The sequence below is a fragment of the Prionailurus viverrinus genome, chromosome D3 (genome assembly GCF_022837055.1).
Source record: "Prionailurus viverrinus isolate Anna chromosome D3, UM_Priviv_1.0, whole genome shotgun sequence".
Lineage (NCBI taxonomy): Eukaryota > Metazoa > Chordata > Mammalia > Carnivora > Felidae > Prionailurus > Prionailurus viverrinus.
This window is the reverse complement of record NC_062572.1, coordinates 71,296,129-71,315,120: the sequence shown is the minus strand read 5'-3', so window position 1 is coordinate 71,315,120 and position 18,992 is coordinate 71,296,129. Positions and strand designations below refer to the sequence as shown.

The 18,992-nt window shown below is 40.9% G+C and overlaps 1 protein-coding gene across 2 annotated transcripts; it reads right to left on the bottom strand.

The window, feature by feature from the left end:
• Positions 1-1,051: 1,051 nt before the first annotated feature.
• On the bottom strand, positions 1,052-14,628 carry SKA1 (spindle and kinetochore associated complex subunit 1). 2 transcript variants are annotated; one of them, XM_047827951.1, is made up of 7 exons: positions 14,610-14,628; positions 12,975-13,073; positions 10,057-10,181; positions 8,420-8,517; positions 5,413-5,550; positions 2,135-2,304; positions 1,052-1,347 (listed from the first exon to the last, which is right to left on the bottom strand). In XM_047827951.1, exons 2-7 carry the CDS (start codon positions 13,060-13,062, stop codon positions 1,199-1,201), a joined length of 768 nt encoding a protein of 255 aa, XP_047683907.1. In that variant the 5' UTR covers positions 13,063-13,073; positions 14,610-14,628; the 3' UTR covers positions 1,052-1,198. The 2 variants fall into 2 exon arrangements, with proteins under 2 accessions (XP_047683907.1, XP_047683906.1); XM_047827950.1 differs by lacking the exon at positions 14,610-14,628 and adding an exon at positions 13,669-13,820.
• Between the last annotated feature and the right edge of the window lie 4,364 nt (positions 14,629-18,992).

Sequence of the window (18,992 nt, the reverse complement as noted above, 5' to 3'; positions counted from 1 at the left end):
GCACCAATGTGTCATCACAAATCTGTGTGTGCGTGTATCCTATTGCTTCTAGAACTCTGGAGAACACCGACTAAAACACACATAGCCAGTCTCCCCAACTGTGGAAGAGAAAAAAACATCCTAAACACTTGCAATCCAACCACCCATTTTCCATGACAACTCTCAACTTGCTTACACGTTACCATCTTTTTCATCTCAATATACTTTTATTACAATATCATTACAGGTTGATGTTTATAGATTGGTTTACACTGCATGTATTTCAGGTAAGCTGTTTCCAACAACATATGGGAAAGCAGAATCATCACAGGGAGGGGCTGCCTACAAATCCAACTTTTGCCTGTTCGCTGAAATGCCATTGATAGAATTTTGACATTCACGACCTTTAATTCTAATGAGCCTGTGTACTCTTGACCTTATCTTCTCGACCTTTTTCTTCCCTAATCATGTCTGTACCTATCTTATTGGGGTCTACAGCACTGTCACTAAACACAAAAACAAAACCTGAACATTTTTTAATTCCATTACATGCCTAGCACAGAGGCTCATATGGTAGGGGGTTACCCATGTGCTGAAAGGAAGTGAATTTGGGACACCTGGGCGGCTCATTCAGTTAAGCGTTCAGCTCGTGATTTTGGCTTAGGTCATGATCTCATGGTTCATGGGATGGAGACCCACACTGGGCTCTGTGCTGTCAGGATGGAGCCTGCTTGGGATTCTCTCTCTCCCTCTCTCTCTGCCCCTCTGTACTCTCTCTCAAAATAGATAAACTTAAAAAAAAAAAAAAAAAGAGGAGTGCCTGGGTGGCTCATTCTGTTTGGTGGCTCACTCTTGACCTTGGCTCAGGTCATTATCTGTTTGTGAGATCAATCCCCATGTCAGGCTCTGTGCTGACAGCGTGGAGCCTGCTTGGGATTCTATCTTACCCTTTCTCTCTGCCTCTCCCCTAAAATAAATAAATTTTATTTATTCAAATAAATAAAAACTTAAAAATATATACCTGGAAAAAATATTTAAGAAAAGAAAGTGAATTTTAAAATACATATGCTTTATTTACTAAAAAGTTTCATTTTTATAGTCAAGCAGAAAAGAAAATAAGAATAGCAAAGAGGTTATGTATAAAGGAATTACATATAAGGAAACTATAGGAGTGGCCTCTATACCCGACTCTTGGCCAGTTCTAGAGCTCAGGAGGACTTCAGGTTATAACGTATCGGGTAAGGCCTCCCCCTCGGACCTCGGAGAGCCTCCGGCAGTGTCGTAAGATATTCAGTATTACATGAAACCGCTTGTCAGCTTTCAAAGTTGTGAACTCCTTTATGTCCGCTTCCACTATAAAATAATGACCTGAAAAATAAAGATATTTGTGCCAATTTTCACAAGGACAACTTTCAAGATGAATCTTTAATGTAGTACAATGTGAATATGAATAACATTAATCATTTTTACTATTAGGCAACTGGAGTGAGATGCGGTATTCTTGCTGAAACAATCATTGTTCAACTGCAGTTGCACAATGTTTGTGGTAGCATTTTAGAAATGCACTCATCTGGTGGTACCCACTTTCCAAGAGGGAATAGAGTATAGTGGCTGAAAGAATGAAACCCCCGTAGCTCTATCCCTTAACTGGCTGGCCTTGGGCAAGTATCTTAAGTTCTTTTTGCCTAATCTGCAAAATGGGAGTAATGGTACATACCTTGTAAGATGTGAGGACTAAAGCTCTCAGTACACTATCTGGTACATGTTAAGTGCTGTGTAAGTATGACCAAGTGTTTTTCATTACTATTCTAATTCTGAAAACCCTGGGTATAGTTTCATAATAGACTCTAAAGCCATGTTTCTCAGCCTCGGAACTACAGACGTTTCTTTTCTGTGGAAGCTGTCTTGAGCACTGTACTAAAGTGTACTTTAACAGCATCTGTAGTCTCTAGATGCCAGTAGCACCCCAACCCTAGTTGTAACCACCAAAAATATCTCCAGAGATGGTAAAAATGTTCCTTAGTGGGAAAGCCACCCCTGGCTGAGAACTACCTCTCTAGATTTAGAATTTTCTAGAATAAGTTTTGTTTCTCATGAGTTAGTTACATTCAAACGGCTGACGTGCACACATACATATATATGCTATCATTTTTACCTTTGGTATCCTTTGTTTCTTCATCAATAAATCTGTGATAGAGATTTCTGGCCACAGAACTCATAGACTTCTTCGGCTGATATAGGATCTTGTATTTACTAACTATTGCCTTGTTGATTTCTTTAATAACATCATTAATTTGACAATAAGTTAAGCGGGATTTCATGTACCTGCAAATAAGTATATGATTCATTTTTTAAAAGAATCATTATACAAAATCATTTTCTCTGAAAAACATTTATGATGACTTTATACAGTAGCAGCTATTAGAACTCTTTATGCCAAAAAAATGTATATCAACTTCCAAATAAACCACACATCTCAACAATTGAAAAATTAAAGACATACCACAACGTATCAGTTGCTTATCTTCCCTACTTACACCTAGATATATTAACCTCCATTACCTACAGAAATAATACTACAATTTAAAATAAGGTCTCAAATACTGATTCAAATGGACTGGTTAACTGCAAGCCAGAGGTTTAAACATTTTTAAATGTTTGCAAGCAACGGAAAGAAAAATTTAAATATTAATAAATTAAATAACTCACACCACTCTAGTTTTCTGCAAACTTATCTGTTCTGAGAAAGAAAGAAAAAGAAAGGAGGAGGAGGAGGAGGAGGAGGAGGAGGAGGAGGAGGAGGAAGGAAGGAAGGAAGATGCGCAACAAAGGCCACAACAGAGATGGCAATTCCCATCAGGACACAGAGCCGATCGCACAGGATGATGGCAGAGAAGAAGGCTGGGGGTGAGTCAGAGGACGGACTCCACCCCATTGAGCACTGGTCTTTCTCTAAATCTACTCTTCCAATCCCTTCTCCCCCTTGCTATGCTCCCCGTCACCTATAGTCTTAGAATATAAAAACAGGAGACTTGATTTCTCCGTATACACCAAAACCCAAACCCAATGATCTGCCTCAATTTTTCCCTTCAACAAAATGTGGGTTCATTATGTGAAACACTGCCCTTCTCTTCTCTCCAAAGGGACAGATTTCTTTCTTTCTTTTTTTTAAATGTCTATTTGTTTTTGACAGCAAGAGACAGAGCGCAAGCTGGGGAAGGTCAGTGAGAGGGAGACACAGAATCCAAAGCAGGCTCCAGACTCTGAGCTGTCAGCACAGAGCCTGACGTGGGGCTCGAACTCATGCCACAAGATCATGACCTGAGCCAAAGTTAGACACTTAACCAACTGAGCCACCCAGGTGCCCCCAAGGGGGCAGATTTCTAATCAAAACTTACTTAATATAAAATAATACATGAATATGTTTAAAGGAAAATTTTCATATAGATCAAAACACATTTTCATTGTTCTTTTCTAAATTCATTTTTTTTTAATTTTTTTTTTTAAACGTTTATTTATTTTTGAGACAGAGACAGAGCATGAACGGGGGAGGGGCAGAGAGAGAGGGAGACACAGAATCGGAAACAGGCTCCAGGCTCTGAGCCATCAGCCCAGAGCCTGACGCGGGGCTCAAACTCACGGACCGTGAGATCGTGATCTGAGCTGAAGTTGGACGCTTAACCGACTGAGCCACCCAGGTGCCCCTCTAAATTCATTTTTGCTGTTGTTGTTTCTAACCACAATTCCCACAAACTGTTGATCCCACAAACTACCCCCCCGTCCAAAATAATTCCTTTAAATCCTCTGAACTATCACCTTAATTTCCTCAATACCTGTCCCCCCTCTTCTGCCAATGTTCTCCACTTTAACTCCACCCTCAGTATTAACTTTTTAAAGATAAATAAATGAAAGCCCCATGCCTGGAATACATTCTTCCTTACCCCAATCTTCCAAGTCCTCTCATTCACTAAATATCCCCTTAGTTTAAAAATGAATACTCTGGGCGCCTGGATGGCTCAGTCAGTTGAGTGTCTGACTTTGGCTCAGGTCACGATCTCATTAATTTGTGAGTTTGAGCCCCACATCAGGCTCTGCGCTGACAGCATAGAGCCTGCTTGGATCCTCTGTTTCCCTCTCTCTGTGTCCCTCCCCTGCTCTCTCTCTCTCAAAAAATAAACATTAAAAAAAAAAAAAAAACTCTACCATGCCTATTCCAATTTCCTTCATCTCTTCATGGAAGCATTTTCTAAAAACCCATCTACTCTACTGATCCTCACACACATTTGCTTTTCCCTTTAGCTCAGCTAATGAGCAACAAAAATAACAATTTAAAAAACTGAATAGCGCCAAACAGAATTATCATGAAAATGAAGCAATCATAAAAAGAAATGACTGACCAAAAAAATAAAGATTAAAGAGAAAGGTCAGTCTCATTTTGATGAAATGTAATACAACTATTAAAACCCAAGTTTACAAGAATAGCTAACAATGGCAAAATGCTCATGATAAAAAAGGAAGTAAGTGGTATTTACTGTATAACTACATTGTTGTCATAACAATCAGAAACAACCTATTATATACGTGAAATAAAATAAATATCCGGGTGGCCGAATTACAGAGGAGTTATTTTCTGACATCAAATACTTTCTAACATGTATTATTTATATAATGGAAACGTAGTAAGAAATGCAGTAATATAGAGCCAAGAAATTAAGCAAAGCCCTGGAACGACATTAGTTTAAAAACATGAGGTTCCATGACAGGCTCTCCATTACTGTCCTCTGTAAAGAGCAAAGACCTTCCTCCAAGGAAGTTATCTGGTCTTACTCGCCCCTGTATTCTCCTCAGTGACCCAGGGCCTGGACCGAGCATGTGGCAGAAGTTGAGTAACAAACAGAAACCAAACACAACACTTGCCATTCCAATTCTCACACCTACGCAGCACGCTTTCCTTAAAAGTACAGCGAAACTGAGGCTACTTCTAAATTTTTTTTTTTTTAACGTTTATTTATTTTTGAGACAGAGAGAGACAGGGCATGAACGGGGGAGGGGAAGAGAGAGAGGGAGACACAGAATCGGAAGCAGGCTCCAGGCTCTGACGCTTAAGCGCCTGAGCCACCCAGGCGCCCCCTGAGGCTACTTCTAAAATGTAACTGGATAAATCTCTATCACAAAATGGTCCTGGAACTCAGCAACAGACTGACCCATCTCTAGATCTCGCTATGAAAAGAGGTTTGACAACTAAATAAAAAACGATTTTAAGCATCTTCAAGAGACTTCCTGCATTTTCCTAGTACAATGTTAAGACTATTTTAGAAAAAAATCAATATTTGAACACAGCATACTATGAATATAATCAAGCTTTATGATTTAAACAATCATGTACGTCGACCATTAAAGAGTTGAATGTTAAAATTTATCTTAAATACTTACGCTGGAATGCCATTAAATTCATCGGAAGTTATAAATGACATTTCTTTAATACTTCTTTGTTCTTTTGGGTGCTTCTTTGTGGGTGCAGGTTCCTCAACTTTGACTGGTTCTCCAGGGTCAACATCTGGCACATTAACACTAGGGAACAGAGATGCACACAGTTGTACAAGTGATGATCAGAATTCTGCAGCATACTAGAAAGTCTTCCCAACTGAAAATACTCAGTAACAAATACAAGATTCATCTTGTGATTGTTTTAGTCATTTTTTGCTGCCCCGACTCCTATGGTTCATGAAGATCTGAACAGTGAAGAGAACACTGAAAAATTAAATCCCCAAATCTTCAGTAATAGAATTATATTTATATACCTCAAACATGGTACATGCAGTAAATATGCTAACCATCTTCACCAGTCATTCCTCTGGCTCCTCAAGGCAGTATGTGCAAAGCTGAACTTAACCTCTCAACAGCTTCTCTTCCTGACTCCCTATTTCTGGATGTAGAAGCATTAATCACCTTCTACTTCTATTTTTCTAATTTATCCCATTGGTTGCTAGTATCAGTCCCTGCCTGTTGCAGACTCATTTTAGTTGCCAGCAATGAGCATGGAACTCTTGGATTCAGTCCTACCCAAATTTTGGAGTCAGTGAGAAGCCTAATATAGCTCCTACCCCACTAGCAAAGAGTCTAGAAATAGGCTGTAGCTTCTGGGTTATTTAGCTGCCAGGGAAGGAACAGACCCTTGTTTCTAGCAGCAAATGAAGCCATACTGGCTCAACTGTTCCAAAAAAGAAATGGGTTACAGGAAAGAGGAGATCGAACCCAGGAGTGAGTGAAGGGAATCCCAAGAAAGACAGGGAAGTGAGACCCCAAGATGACAGCTGAGCACCAGACACAGGGCAACCAGGCCTGACTGAGGTGGTAAGACTGAGGATGGCCGTGTTGTGTGTTGTCAAGATGAAGATGCTCAATGCTATGGTCCCATCAACCTTATATGAGTGTTAACGTGAGACATCTTGGTGAGGTTGGCTGACTTTTCTCTGTGCTTATCTTCACCAGGTGCTAAGGAAGCTCATGATTTCTCCTTCATGCCCTGCTGTGAGTATCAGCTGAAAAGAACCATTTCCACCTGCAGAAATGTTCTGCTTTGACTTTGGCTGAAAACTGAAACTAAGCCATAGCAAAGTCAGAAGAAAAGTCCTCCTATTCCCCAGACCATATTCCTGCTGGATATCCAACATCTAGTTCACACTACCATCCTGGCAGATCTCCTGTGATGACCTGTGATCCTAGCATTCATTCATGACCTTGCCCATCACTTTCTCCTTGTAGGGAAATCGCAGGGCACCCTGACCATGCCAGGAACTCTGTTGAGCTTATCTTCTTCTGGAGAACTCCAGCCATCAGCAATGTGGCTCTTCTACATAGCAAGGCTCGTGCCTTCCTTTAAGTTTTTCAAATTTAAACAGTATATTGTTTATAGAAACACTCAGGTAAGAGTATGATTATCATAAACACCAGGATGACTACCTCTTTGACAGAGGAAGGGTCTGCAAGGGAAGAAGGGTTGTAAGGTACCAGGAATATCCTATTTCTTACTGGTAGATACACTGATGTTTGTTTATTCTTCTTCTTTAATTTGCACAAATAATGCTTTAGTCACTTCCTGTGTGTGTGTACACACACATATATATATTTCAAAAGTTAAAAAATTTTAAGTTATCCACAGCGTGTACTTGGAACCCTGGAAGAAGAATCCAGAAGCCTAGAGAGGTGGAGGTGGTGGAACCCTGGAAGGGCAAAACACAGGAGCTCTCAAATCACACAGACAAATGATGATGGGAGATGGCATTCAGAGCCAGGCAATGAGAGCAGAAGGGAGGCCAGGGACAGACAAAATCTTGCAGGGACAGCAGCTTGGCTGAGGGCTACAGAGAGCAAGACAGGCTGAAGGCACGGAGTTCCCATCCCAGTGATGGGCGGAAGGCAGCAGGCATGACGGGTGGGTAACAAAGAACCAGTCACTTGAGCCTCGGACACGCACAGTTGGAGAGAACAGCTCATTTATCAAGCTCCCAGCAAGCAATTAAAACAGCAGAACCAGAGGTCACGTCAAGGCTGGAGTTGGACATTTGAGAGCATTAACAGTGGTGTAAGGTAAGCATAAGCAAAACTCAGCAAAACTCAGCTGTAATTTAAAGGAGGGCAGCCAAGTCAGAGACGCGGGACAACAAAGCACCATGGCAGAGCAACAAACAGAATTTCAGGAACAGAGAGACAGAGAGATAAAATCTGAGAAGAAGGATCAGGGCTAAAGGGGGATTTCTTGATGAGTTTCCTAAGTGTGGTAGTAATAGCAGCCCAGAGCCAGGCTCAGGTCAGGGGCTCTGCGGCAAAGGGGAGGCACAAGCATATACAGGCAGGGAACACAGCGGGGACACGAGTTTGAGGGGAAAAGCGAAGCCAAGTTTTTGGTTCCTTCGGCTGTTTTTAAGATGGGACGTGTATGAATCTTATTTTTACCCTAAAACAATGGTTCTCAGGAGAGAGACTGTCCCCCAGAGGACATATGGCAATGTCTGGAGACATTTCTCATTGTCACAACTGGCCGGGGGCGGTGAGGGTGCCACTGACGCGTAGTTGGTAGGTAGAGATCAGGGTTGCTACTGAACAGCCTCACTATCCTCATAACAAAAAATCATCTAGCCTAAGAAGGCAACACAGCCGAAGTTGACAAACTCTGCTCTAAGGGAAAGAAATGAGAAAAAGTAGGAAAAAAGAGCCTAGCGGACACTCACCCGTGGGAAAGAGGGACGACATCGTCCAAAGGCAGCAGGATAAGACTGGGGCAGATGAAGCGAAACACTATTTCCAGTGTAAGTGACAACAACACTAACACTAACATAATCACTAACAAAATCACAAGCACATGAAAACGCAAAAAAGAGCTGAGGTGTTTAACAGTTTTATAAATGCAGACAGCAAGAATAATTATAAATACACTTACAAGTTCTGGGTTACTGTTACTTGAGGCAAATGGGGAGGAATGTTTTCTTTGAGATGTTCCACATCTTTATAATCCTCTTCGAGAGATGCACAGAGTTCCTAAAATTTAAAAAATGCTCCCCAATAAGCGGCTGTCCTGCCTGTGTGTGTTTTAAGACATTTTAAAGAGCACGAAAGATTCAACCACAATCACCATGACTGGGAGTGTGCAGAACGCAGAAGAGGTAGAAAAGCACAGGTAGTGGCAATATTTTTTTAAGAACCCTTTGGTTTCTAGAGCTGTTTTTGGATGGCAACATTGTATCTTTCTCTACTGTTTTTTTGTTTTTGTTTTTCAGAGAAAACTGCTATAATCACATTACAACAGCTAGGGTTGACATTTAACTTCAGCCTTGGCAAGCAACTAAAAAATGCATGAAGGATTTATGTTTGTCATTCCGGTAAATTGCCTTTGTTGACTTAGCAAACCTTCCCCGGTGTTATCTGTGCAACAGCACCAGGGTGACAATGCATGCCTGGAACGCATGTACGAGAAGCTACACAGAACGATTTCCACTGCTGACCTGCATAATTCTCTAGCTTAATGGAAATTTCCACTGGCTCATAATTGCTTGTGTTTGTTTTGTGTTGTCTTTATTTTACCTTTCACTAGAACTTGAGGCTATGAACTCATGCAAATGTAATAAGAAAAATACTCTACACCTTTGGAGCCCTGTCATCTGACTCTCAATCAAAACATGAACAAAAATTCTATGTAGGCTTCACTTCTAAATTTAACATTCACTAGACACGCACTTAACTTTGGGTACTCCCAGGCAGGTTAGAACTGAAACTAATATTGGTTTCTGTTTTGAATTTACAGGACATCTCTCTTTCAAAGAGCCAAATGATGCTCAAGCCACTAATTTCATTTCAACTAATAGTAGGATAGGCATATTCATGCCCATTCCTATGAAAAATCTTTACAGAGCTTAAGGATTATGAGGCTGAAAGGGTCCATAGAGGCCCCTGTTCACTCCCACCGAACACATCAATGGCTCTCAAAGCTTGAGGCAATGATGGACAAATGTGAGTATTTTCTCAGAAGTATACAAGCACTTTCACTAGCTTAGTCAATTAGAAAGCTTATTTAGAACAAAATGGTGTGTGAGTGGGGCTCAAGTTTTTCTTGAGAATCCTTGTATTACATTTTATAGAACAGAGAAATGCAGAATGGAAGGAACCTAAGAAATAGTTCAGTATGCCCCATTAATTTCCAAATGAGGACAACAAGACCCCAAGGCGTAAGATGGCTTTCTCAGCATGGCAGAGGGTGCTAAGAGCAGCCTGAGTGAGAATCCACATCTCCTCACCCCAGGGCTAGTGTTCCCTCCACACCACTCTATCAGATCATTTGTTTCAATTAAAGCTACCAAGAATTATTCAGGAAATCTTCCTTTTTAGTAAAGTTCAACTTCAAGAAGAAAGAAACACCTGTGGGGTTCTGGAGTCCTTTATATTAATACAATGTAAATGACATTCTATACCATTAATAATAATTTACAAATCTAAGAACATTTGAAAGTATCCTTCAGAATTCCCTGGATTAGGCAATTTGTATTTATTGCCCTTTTGTTTCTTTACTGAAAAAAATGTTACCTTGAGTGAATGGTTGGTTTGTTCTTGATACTGAATTTCCAATTCCAATTTATTTAGAAGTTCATTTACTACAATGATCTCATCTCCTATTTTATCTAATGTAGTCTTCAAGGTAGGTTCCTGACCTATCAATAAACAAAGATAAAATGGCAAATAAGATATATAGAAGACTATTAACAAAACTGTACTCTTTAACTCAATTGTACCCAATTAAACTCTTGGACCAGAGCTTTACTTTAGATAGAGATGCTTAGGGGAAGAGAAAGGACTATTGTTTCAACCCTAGGACCTGTCTCCATGGATAATCTTAAGATCTCATTTCTAAGTAATTGGAAGAGAAGGAAGGGAGAGGTAAGTACAAAGCGTCTCCCGAGTCTTCTGTTTCTGGCAAATTCTTCCACCATAATAAAACACTTAGAAATGCTAGATAAATGAAACACCCTTCTACATGCATAGCTGAGCTTTCATGAGAATAAGGTAAATCCCCAAGGGCTTCAACATGAAGGCAGACACACAGACTAGGCAGTGTGTGTGAGTCAGTGTTGCAACAGCCCTGACTGGGGGTGCAGAGGAAACCTGGGGAGAGAAGGCTGCCAGTCTCAGCAACCTAACTAACACATTTGGTTTTAATGGGGTTAAGAGCCAAGGCTTTGGGACTTCAAAGCACAGGGTGTTAGAAGTTAGAATCCCAAATGAGGCTTCTTCATGGGATATATCTTCAGCGAAAGTGTAAACCTTAGAGTTCTAATCACTGGCCAGGGAGAGAAGCTGATGTTTTGGACTGGCCCTCAGGGATGTGTGGAAAATGGGGGAGAGCTTCTCTTCAGAATTTGTTAATAGTGGCTTGGGATTCACTTGGGTTTGAAATTCACATTTACACTATCCACACTATTCACTAAGCAGAAAAAGTAATATAAAAAGTCACAGGCTAGTAATCAGTCTGGGGTACTTGAAAGAAACAAACACCAGACATCTGTAAAGTAGCATGCTCTCGTATTCCCAACCCCACCTCCTGGCACCTCTCTCTAGCTCCATAGATTTGAGGATGGGAAAGCCAGAGTCTCCTCCTCCCTAGAAATAAAAGAAGTAATAAAAAAATTTTTTTTAAGAACAGATCAAAGGCACAAAAGAAAAACTATTCTCATAATCAAATCTTTCCATCTTTACTTCTAGTAACCAATGAAATACACATAAACAAAAGCATAATTAGGGAGGCAGGAAAAAAAAATAAACAAAAGCACAATTCGACCCTATCTGTAGATTATGAAAGCAGAAGAGTGAAATGGTCAGAAGATTCAAGGCCTAAAGTCAGAGATGCCAGTACCTACTTTAAGGTTACTATGAAGATAAGTGAAAAAGTACATGTAAGATGAGTTGAACACTGTGCCTGGAATCTAGTAAAACATTCAGTAAATGCTAACCCCTACTCATCATTATAATGACAAACAACATATAATTCTACCTAATAGAGCAATGCTAATTGCATTTGACAGATTCATAACAACTAGAAGAAATTAGTAAGTAAATGAGAGTATTGACGTCTCTACCAAGATTAATTTCAGGGGATTAAATAACTAGTTTCGATACACAGGTATCTCCAATAACTTTTAGTCATTCAGGGCCTTATCTACTGATTTGTAGAAATATAATCAACTGAGCAAATACGCTACTTTTGATAGTGGTAATCTAGTACATTACAGCAGTCAAAAAATGTGTGGCAAACAAGTTACTGGGCTCTATTAAATAAGCTATGGAACCAGAAAGTCAAATTATTCTTCCCACATACACATGACGGTTACCCAGTATGTAGTAATCTAACAGGTCACATTGCTTCGGTCAGGTCTCATGCTTTGGTGGGGTCATTTGAATTCAAGGTTTAATAGTTTTATAGATCTCCAAATTTTAGGTGTTTATCCCACAATAATCACGCCTCCAGAAAGAGATTCTAAACAAGTTATTAACACACACAAAACCAAGCAAACAAAAGGTTTAAATTGTCAATTCATACTACAAACTACAGAAAAGTTCACCACGATGGTGCCAGCAGATAGACTTCTGCCTATCAGTAAACCTTAAGCTTGCCTAGAGTGGACTGGGGAGCTCATAATTTTTATAAATAACATTTTCCCAGACTTGACAAAGATCACCTATTTCTTTGCACTGTCCCTGCCACATCCTTTCAGCACTTCAACACATTCTGGAAGATGGTTCCAACCTCCAAGTTTCCTGACCTTAAAAAACTGGACATTTTCAATTGTTTGCTAGTCATACACACGGATAAGCTTCCTCCAAAGTAGACTGTGAGATGGGTTATGGGCTATTTCTACCTCTGTGGGTGTTTTCCACTTCTATATTTCTCCCTTACCTTTCAGTATCTCCATTTAGCTTTAGAACCACAAATGCCCCGTAACCTTCAAATCTTACTATTGTGCCTTGTATATCTCAAAAAAACGTAAGCAATTAAGTCTAATTAATATCCAGTTCATTGTTCAATATAACTGGCATTTTAGGGGCGCCTGGGTGGCGCAGTCGGTTAAGCGTCCGACTTCAGCCAGGTCACGATCTCGTGGTCCGTGAGTTCGAGCCCCGCGTCGGGCTCTGGGCTGATGGCTCGGAGCCTGGAGCCTGTTTCCGATTCCGTGTCTCCCTCTCTCTCTGCCCCTCCCCCATTCATGCTCTGTCTCTCTCTGTCCCAAAAATAAATAAACGTTGAAAAAAAAAATTAAAAAATATATATATAACTGGCATTTTAGTACTCTCTGCAATAGTCAAAATATTAATGCTGGAGTGCTTCAAAAAACCACTACTCAAAAAGTTCAAATTACTGGTCACTTAACTAGGTAGGTGTAAGATACTGAAAGTGGAATAATTAAAATGCATTATCTATGTATAACATCAGTGAAATCTGTTCTACTTACCACAGTTTCTTAATGACAGCATTCTTTTAATATTGCCAATTTTTTCATTAATATGAGAGCATAACTGTTCCAGGTCTGAGGAGGCCATCCTTTAAGCCTCTGAAGAAACAAACAAACAAACAAACAACCATATTTACCAACAAAAGGCCAAATTTCTGTTCACTTTCAAAATCCAATAATGGTAAATACCCATTTCTTGAAAAGAAAGTACAAAAACTCAATTTCTTTTAATTTTATAAAATTCAGTTTCTAAACACAGTCCAGTACCTGTCTCTGAGCCTTCTGTAATCAACGCATCCCAAACCAAAGTACAGGGAATTTACGGGGACAAATGCACTGTTTACATATAATGACAACGTTGAGATCTTCTTTAAAAATGCAAAGTACACATGACTTTTACGAAAAAACACAGTTAAGTACACAGAAGTAGGTCCAAGTAAGCATGTCTTCCATGCTGTGGGGGTCTGGCGCTTTACGGTTTGGGGTCCATAAGGAGGCAGAGGGAGGGGAAGAAAGGGAGTCAGTTAATCACTCGCTCCGAGGGTAGGACAGAGTATCTAAAGCAACCACTCCAGCTAACCGAGCGGTGGAAAGACAAGGCCGGCTCCACGGCTCCGCCCGGCTGCCCCGCTCCCGCACTCCGCCCCAGGAATGCCTATCGCCGGCTCCCGAGGGCACGACCCCCAATTCCAACCTCGCGAGGGTCCGGGAGCAAAGCGCCCACTCGCTGCGGGTTCCCGAGCCGCCGAGCCCTTGAGTCTCCTCTCGGCCAGAAGCCCAAGATCGCGAGACGCGACTCAGGGAGCGAAATTCAAAGCGCCCGCCAGGATCCGGCGCCGCGCAGGCGCACCTCGGCGTTCCCGGAACGCGGGCTTAAAGACAGTTCGAGTCCCGGCGCCTTCCGGGGCCGCCCCTGAGCGGGGGGAAAGGGCGGGGGAAAGGGCGGGGAAAGGGCGGGGCTGAGTGGGCTTTGAAGCGCCCGGCTGCCTGGGCCGCTGCTCCTCCTAGCGCAGGCGGTGAGGCGTGATCCCTGGCCGTCACCACCCACCGGCCAGGGGCCGCGAGCTCAAACAGTGAGTGTCCAAGCTGGCTGCACGTTAAAATCACCAAGGGCAGCTTTTACAAATTCCAATTCCATTGAAATCAGGCACTCTGGAAGAGGGGCGCACTCCCTGATATTTTAAAAAGCACCCCAGATAACTCCAAAAAGCACCCAAGTTTGTGAACTTAGAGACGGGGAGGGACCTTGTCCTCATAGATTTTACAGCCTCTGTGAGCACGAATACAAATTTAAGATAAAAAAGGTTAGGGGCGCCTGGGTGGCTCAGTCGGTTGGGCGTCTGACTTCAGCTCAGGTCATGATCTCGCGGTCGTGAGTTCGAGCCCCCGCGTCGGGCTCTGTGCTGACAGCTCAGAGCCTGCAGCCTGTTTCAGATTCTGCGTCTCCCTCTCTCTATGACCTTCCCCCATTCGTGCTCTGTCTCTCTCTGTCTCAAAAATGAATAAACGTTAAAGAAAATGTAAAAAAAAGATAAAAAAGGTTAATTATCCCTGTTGAAAAAAAAAAAAAAAGGAAACTATCCCGGAGCTGGTGTGGCATCTCCACAGTCATCAACTATGCAGACTCCTTCTAACCTTTGGCACCACCCTCCACAGCGTCATGCATTCTGGTCTTCAGGTTGTCTGTGAAGCAAGATGACCCTGCCAATTCCTTCCTCAGGTCTTGGTCTAAGGCAGCAGAAAAGAGACAAGGGTCACATTCATGGAAGCTACACCCAATGGCTTCTATCTGATTTCACAGGTCATTCGCATTTGCAAGCAAGACTGGAAGAAAAAAATCATCAAAAAGTTTTTTGATTTAGGTAGTTACATTGCATCCTCAACCATGTAGGGGTTCTGCTTGTAAGGGAGAAGGAGAGCATAGGTTCTGGATAGGCACATAGCAGCCTTGGCCATTTCTACTTATTACTTTTAAAAATCTCTGAGGGAATATTTCAAACTTATAAAGTTAGAATTTAAGATAACGAACCCCATGCTCAACCCATCACCCCAGCTTCAACCATTATTAATTTATCTCAAATTTTTTTCATCTGTACCTCCTGTCCTCTTACCTTTTATTTTTTATTATTACTATTTTTATTTTAGAGAAAGCATGCAAATGGGGGAGAGGGGCAGTGGGAAAGAGAGAGGGAGAGAGAGAGAATCCCAAGCATGCTCCACACTCAGTGCAGAGCCCTACTTGGGACTCAATCCCATGACCCTGGGATCATGACCTGAGCCAAAATCTAGAGTTTGGCTGACTCAGCTACCCAGGACCCCTGGAATATTTTGAAGCAAATCTCAAATATTATATCTTTCCATCCAAAACATCTACAGATTTATCTCCTGAAAATAGAAACTCTTTAAAAATTACCATGTTAGCATGATCACACATAAGTATTTTAACAATTATTTCTGAATACCAAATATCCAATGTTCAATCCCCTGATTATATCATCATTTATTTTTAAACTTTCGTTTGTTTGAATTAGAATCCAAATAAGAATCACACATTGTTATTTGGTTGATACATTTTTAATGTTTCTTTTAATTTTGACATACCTACTTATCTAAGGCTAAGTCATTTAACAGGAACAAAGCCTTTCATTATAGGAATAAATGTAAGGCCTCAAATGTCAATATTCTAAGAAAAATAACACAGTAACACAAATTCACCCTGTAGCATCAAGAACAAACATTATCAGATTATTTCCCATGAGAAAATAAATAGGAAGATGAGAGCATAAAGGCACTGAATTCAAGAGGAGGGGGGGGGGAATGTGGAAAAAATATAGAAATGAGTAACTGGATTACACGGCCTAGTTCATATTTCTTTCTAAAACAGGATTATTTATCAAGACAGAAACTCAAGCCAAACTGACTTAAGCAAGAAAAAAAAGACTTCATTTGGCTTATAAAACAATAAAGGGTTCATGTGTAGGTCTTCAGTTACAGCTGGAGCCAGAAATTCAAACATTTTATTAAAGAACCACCTCTATCTCTCAGTTCTGCATTCCTCTGGGCTGATTCCATTCCCAGGCAGCCTTTTCACTATGGTGACCGCTGGTACCTCTAGACTCAGACTCTAATAGGTTAGCAGTTCTTGCTTTCCTATGGAATCTAGCAAAATCATTGGTCTAATTTGAGTCATCTGCCCAGTCTTAAACTAAGCAGCCTGTTTAGGGGGGTGGAATGGTCAGGTTGGCCACATATCCTGGAGCTGGGAGTTGGGATAATCCCACCCAAAACACAGGGTCTGAGAGTAGGACAGAAATGGTTTCTGGAATGTAATTTTACAGACAAGGATGAGGAAATTGGGAGGGGTTGTTTTGAACAAACGTTTGTTGGAGAAAAGCAAGAGTTTCTCATTGGCTGAGTTGCAGAGGGAATTGATTTCTTGTAGGGGATGCAATGTACATCTTTCTCTGTTGGGGTCTGTAATTGATGATTCCTTCTTATTGATGATTCTTCTGCTGGGGTCTATAATTGACAATTCTTCCTATAATTGACATGGAACGGTAAGGCTCCTTCTAGTCTCCTGATTCCATGTCAGAGAGGTTTCCCTTTATTTTTATATGTGCAAGATAGAAGAAATTGCTGGACTGGTCCTTGCAAGAAATATAAGCAAGAGTAAAAGCAACGTGAACTCTAGTCTTCAGGGAAAAATAATAACAATGATAACATCAATAAACTTTTAGTGGGTACTTAGTCTAATTCAGGCATTTTGCACAGATTATCCTATTTAATCTTTGTAATAAACATGAATACTTACAATTATGATCTGTAATTTACAGATGAGGAACTGAGGATTATAATCACGTACTTGCACAAGTGAGTATCTCAGAGCCTGTCCTCTTTTGATGAAACTCCGTTACCTCTCAGAACCAAAAAGGTCTTTCACTCACCCCCATGTTTTATGTTTTGAACCTAAAGACTCCCATCATTGTTTCATTCTCTCATGCCATGCATATTCCACACGTGCAATTCTGGATTATTTATGAATTCTAAGTGTTTGATACTCAACTGACTTTGACAGAAAATACTTTTCTTTGTACTTTTTGTACTTCCTTTTTGTCCTTTTCTTGCAGCTAGGGGTCAAGTTTAATTTATTTCTGGATGTCCCCAAGTCAGAATCAACTAAGATCCTCATTGTAGAATAAAGATCAAAATCTCTTTAAGCAATAGGACTCTGCGCTTCTGGGAAGCTGGAGAAATATTTAACCCTCTGGTTTTAACGGTGGATAGTGACCAATAAGTTTGGGGACAGCTTCATAGCTCTACTTCCTGAAGAGGGAAAGCTCCCAGTGTAATAGACGGGGTGCATTCTGAGATACCTCACAGATCAGAGATAGGTCTGACCCTTTGGGGAGTTATAACATTCAAGGCAGATTGTGTTTTTACATTCCCTGCTAAACTACGCTCCTTTATCTTGTTCTTAAGTCATTTTCCAACTGACAATATTAAAACCCAAGGCGTATGCTCATTATACAGTTCTCATGGGGACCATTTCTCAATTCTCATTGCCTGTCAGAGCAGCTGAGGTGAATCAGCCCAGAAAATCAAACTCCTCACTTTTACAATGTTTCATACCCTAAAATGATTTATGCCTGTTGGTGGCATTTCTTTTTTTTGGTCTTGTTTGTTTGTTTCTTTGTTTGGTCGAGGGTTTTTTTTTTTTTAAACTAGAGAGAAAAAGAGAAAGAAAAAAGCTTACACTTTTCCCCTAGTGTTCTCTCCTCATTTTATGGAGTCTTTATCCAGTGTGTGCTTTTTTAGTGTTATACTTAGAGCCCCAATTTCCGGGCCACCAGGGTGTCTCTTACAAAGACTCAGAGGGATGTAGTATGATTAGAGGCAGGGAAGGAAAGTCACCAGCATGAAAACTAGACACACACTTCTCTCTGTGAGAGAATTCCACCCATTAGTGAGAAAGAGGAAGACAGGGGGGAAAAATATCAAGAGACCTTTAGGTAGTCCCAGTTCAGTCATTAACTAGCTCTGTGAACTTGAGGAGTAGATGACTTCTGACATCATGCTCAGCTCAAAGCATTAGGGTTTGTTCCTTTTGAGAAGTATTTCCTGGGGAGCCTGGGTGGCTTAGTCAGTCAAACACCCTACTTCTGGTTTCAGCTCAGGTCATGATCTCATGGTCGTGGGATTGAGCCCTGAGTCAAGCTCTGTGCTGGGCATGGAGCCTGCTTAAAATTTTCTCTCTCCTTCTTCCTCTGCCTCTTCCCCACTCGCACGCATATGTGTTCTCTCTCTCTCTGTCTCTCAAAAAGGAAAAAAAAAAGAGGAATTCCCTCTTCCTGTGACCTGCTTTTAAATATAAACATGACAAGGTGGAGAGTAATAGACTTTTAAGTTAAAAGGGAGAATTAAGACTGACCCACATTTTGCTTTCCCTACTTCTTAACAAATGTCCCCCAAATAAGTTTTTTTTAAATCCTTGCCTCCCCCAAAATCATTAATAACTGGCAATAAACAGAGATAATGTAAGGTAATAAACTTCAAAAACTGATGTCAAGGAGGGAAGTAGAAGATTCTGGAGCAAAGTGGAAAGGCAGAGGCCTGACTCCTCACCACACCACCACCTGAAATCATATTGGAAAACCCACAAATCTAAGAATTGCAAGCAATCTGAAGATTACCAACTGAGGGATAGCCTTTCTTTCCCCCCTATTCTTGGCAATCGCTCCGTCTCTGAGTCCAGTTTCCCATTGGGAAATGACCCAAAGGTTGAGTGGGTTCCCCAAAGGGATGGACTATTCGTTGAAACTGCAAAAAGCAGAACAATGGCTCGGTGCATTTAACAATGAAAATGAGAAAGTGGGGGAGGCAAGAAAGGAGGAAATCATGCAAGGAATGGTAAAGAAAATGATCTATAGGAATACGTAAAGGAATAGCAAGACATTTTATATCTCTGTGAATTGTATATATACTAATTAAAAATAAGACTTCATCAAGAAGAGAGTAAAG

What these genes read in the sequence shown, in the direction of transcription:
- SKA1 (XM_047827951.1), bottom strand. Translation starts at nt 13,062, where the DNA reads ATGGCCTCCTCAGACCTGGAACAGTTATGCTCTCATATTAATGAAAAA. An exon ending in AAACCAACCATTCACTCAAG is followed by an intron (nt 8,518 to 10,056) that starts GTAACATTTTTT and finishes TTTAAATTTTAG; the next exon opens with GAACTCTGTGCATCTCTCGA. An exon ending in GAATTTAATGGCATTCCAGC is followed by an intron (nt 2,305 to 5,412) that starts GTAAGTATTTAA and finishes ACTTATTTGCAG; the next exon opens with GTACATGAAATCCCGCTTAA.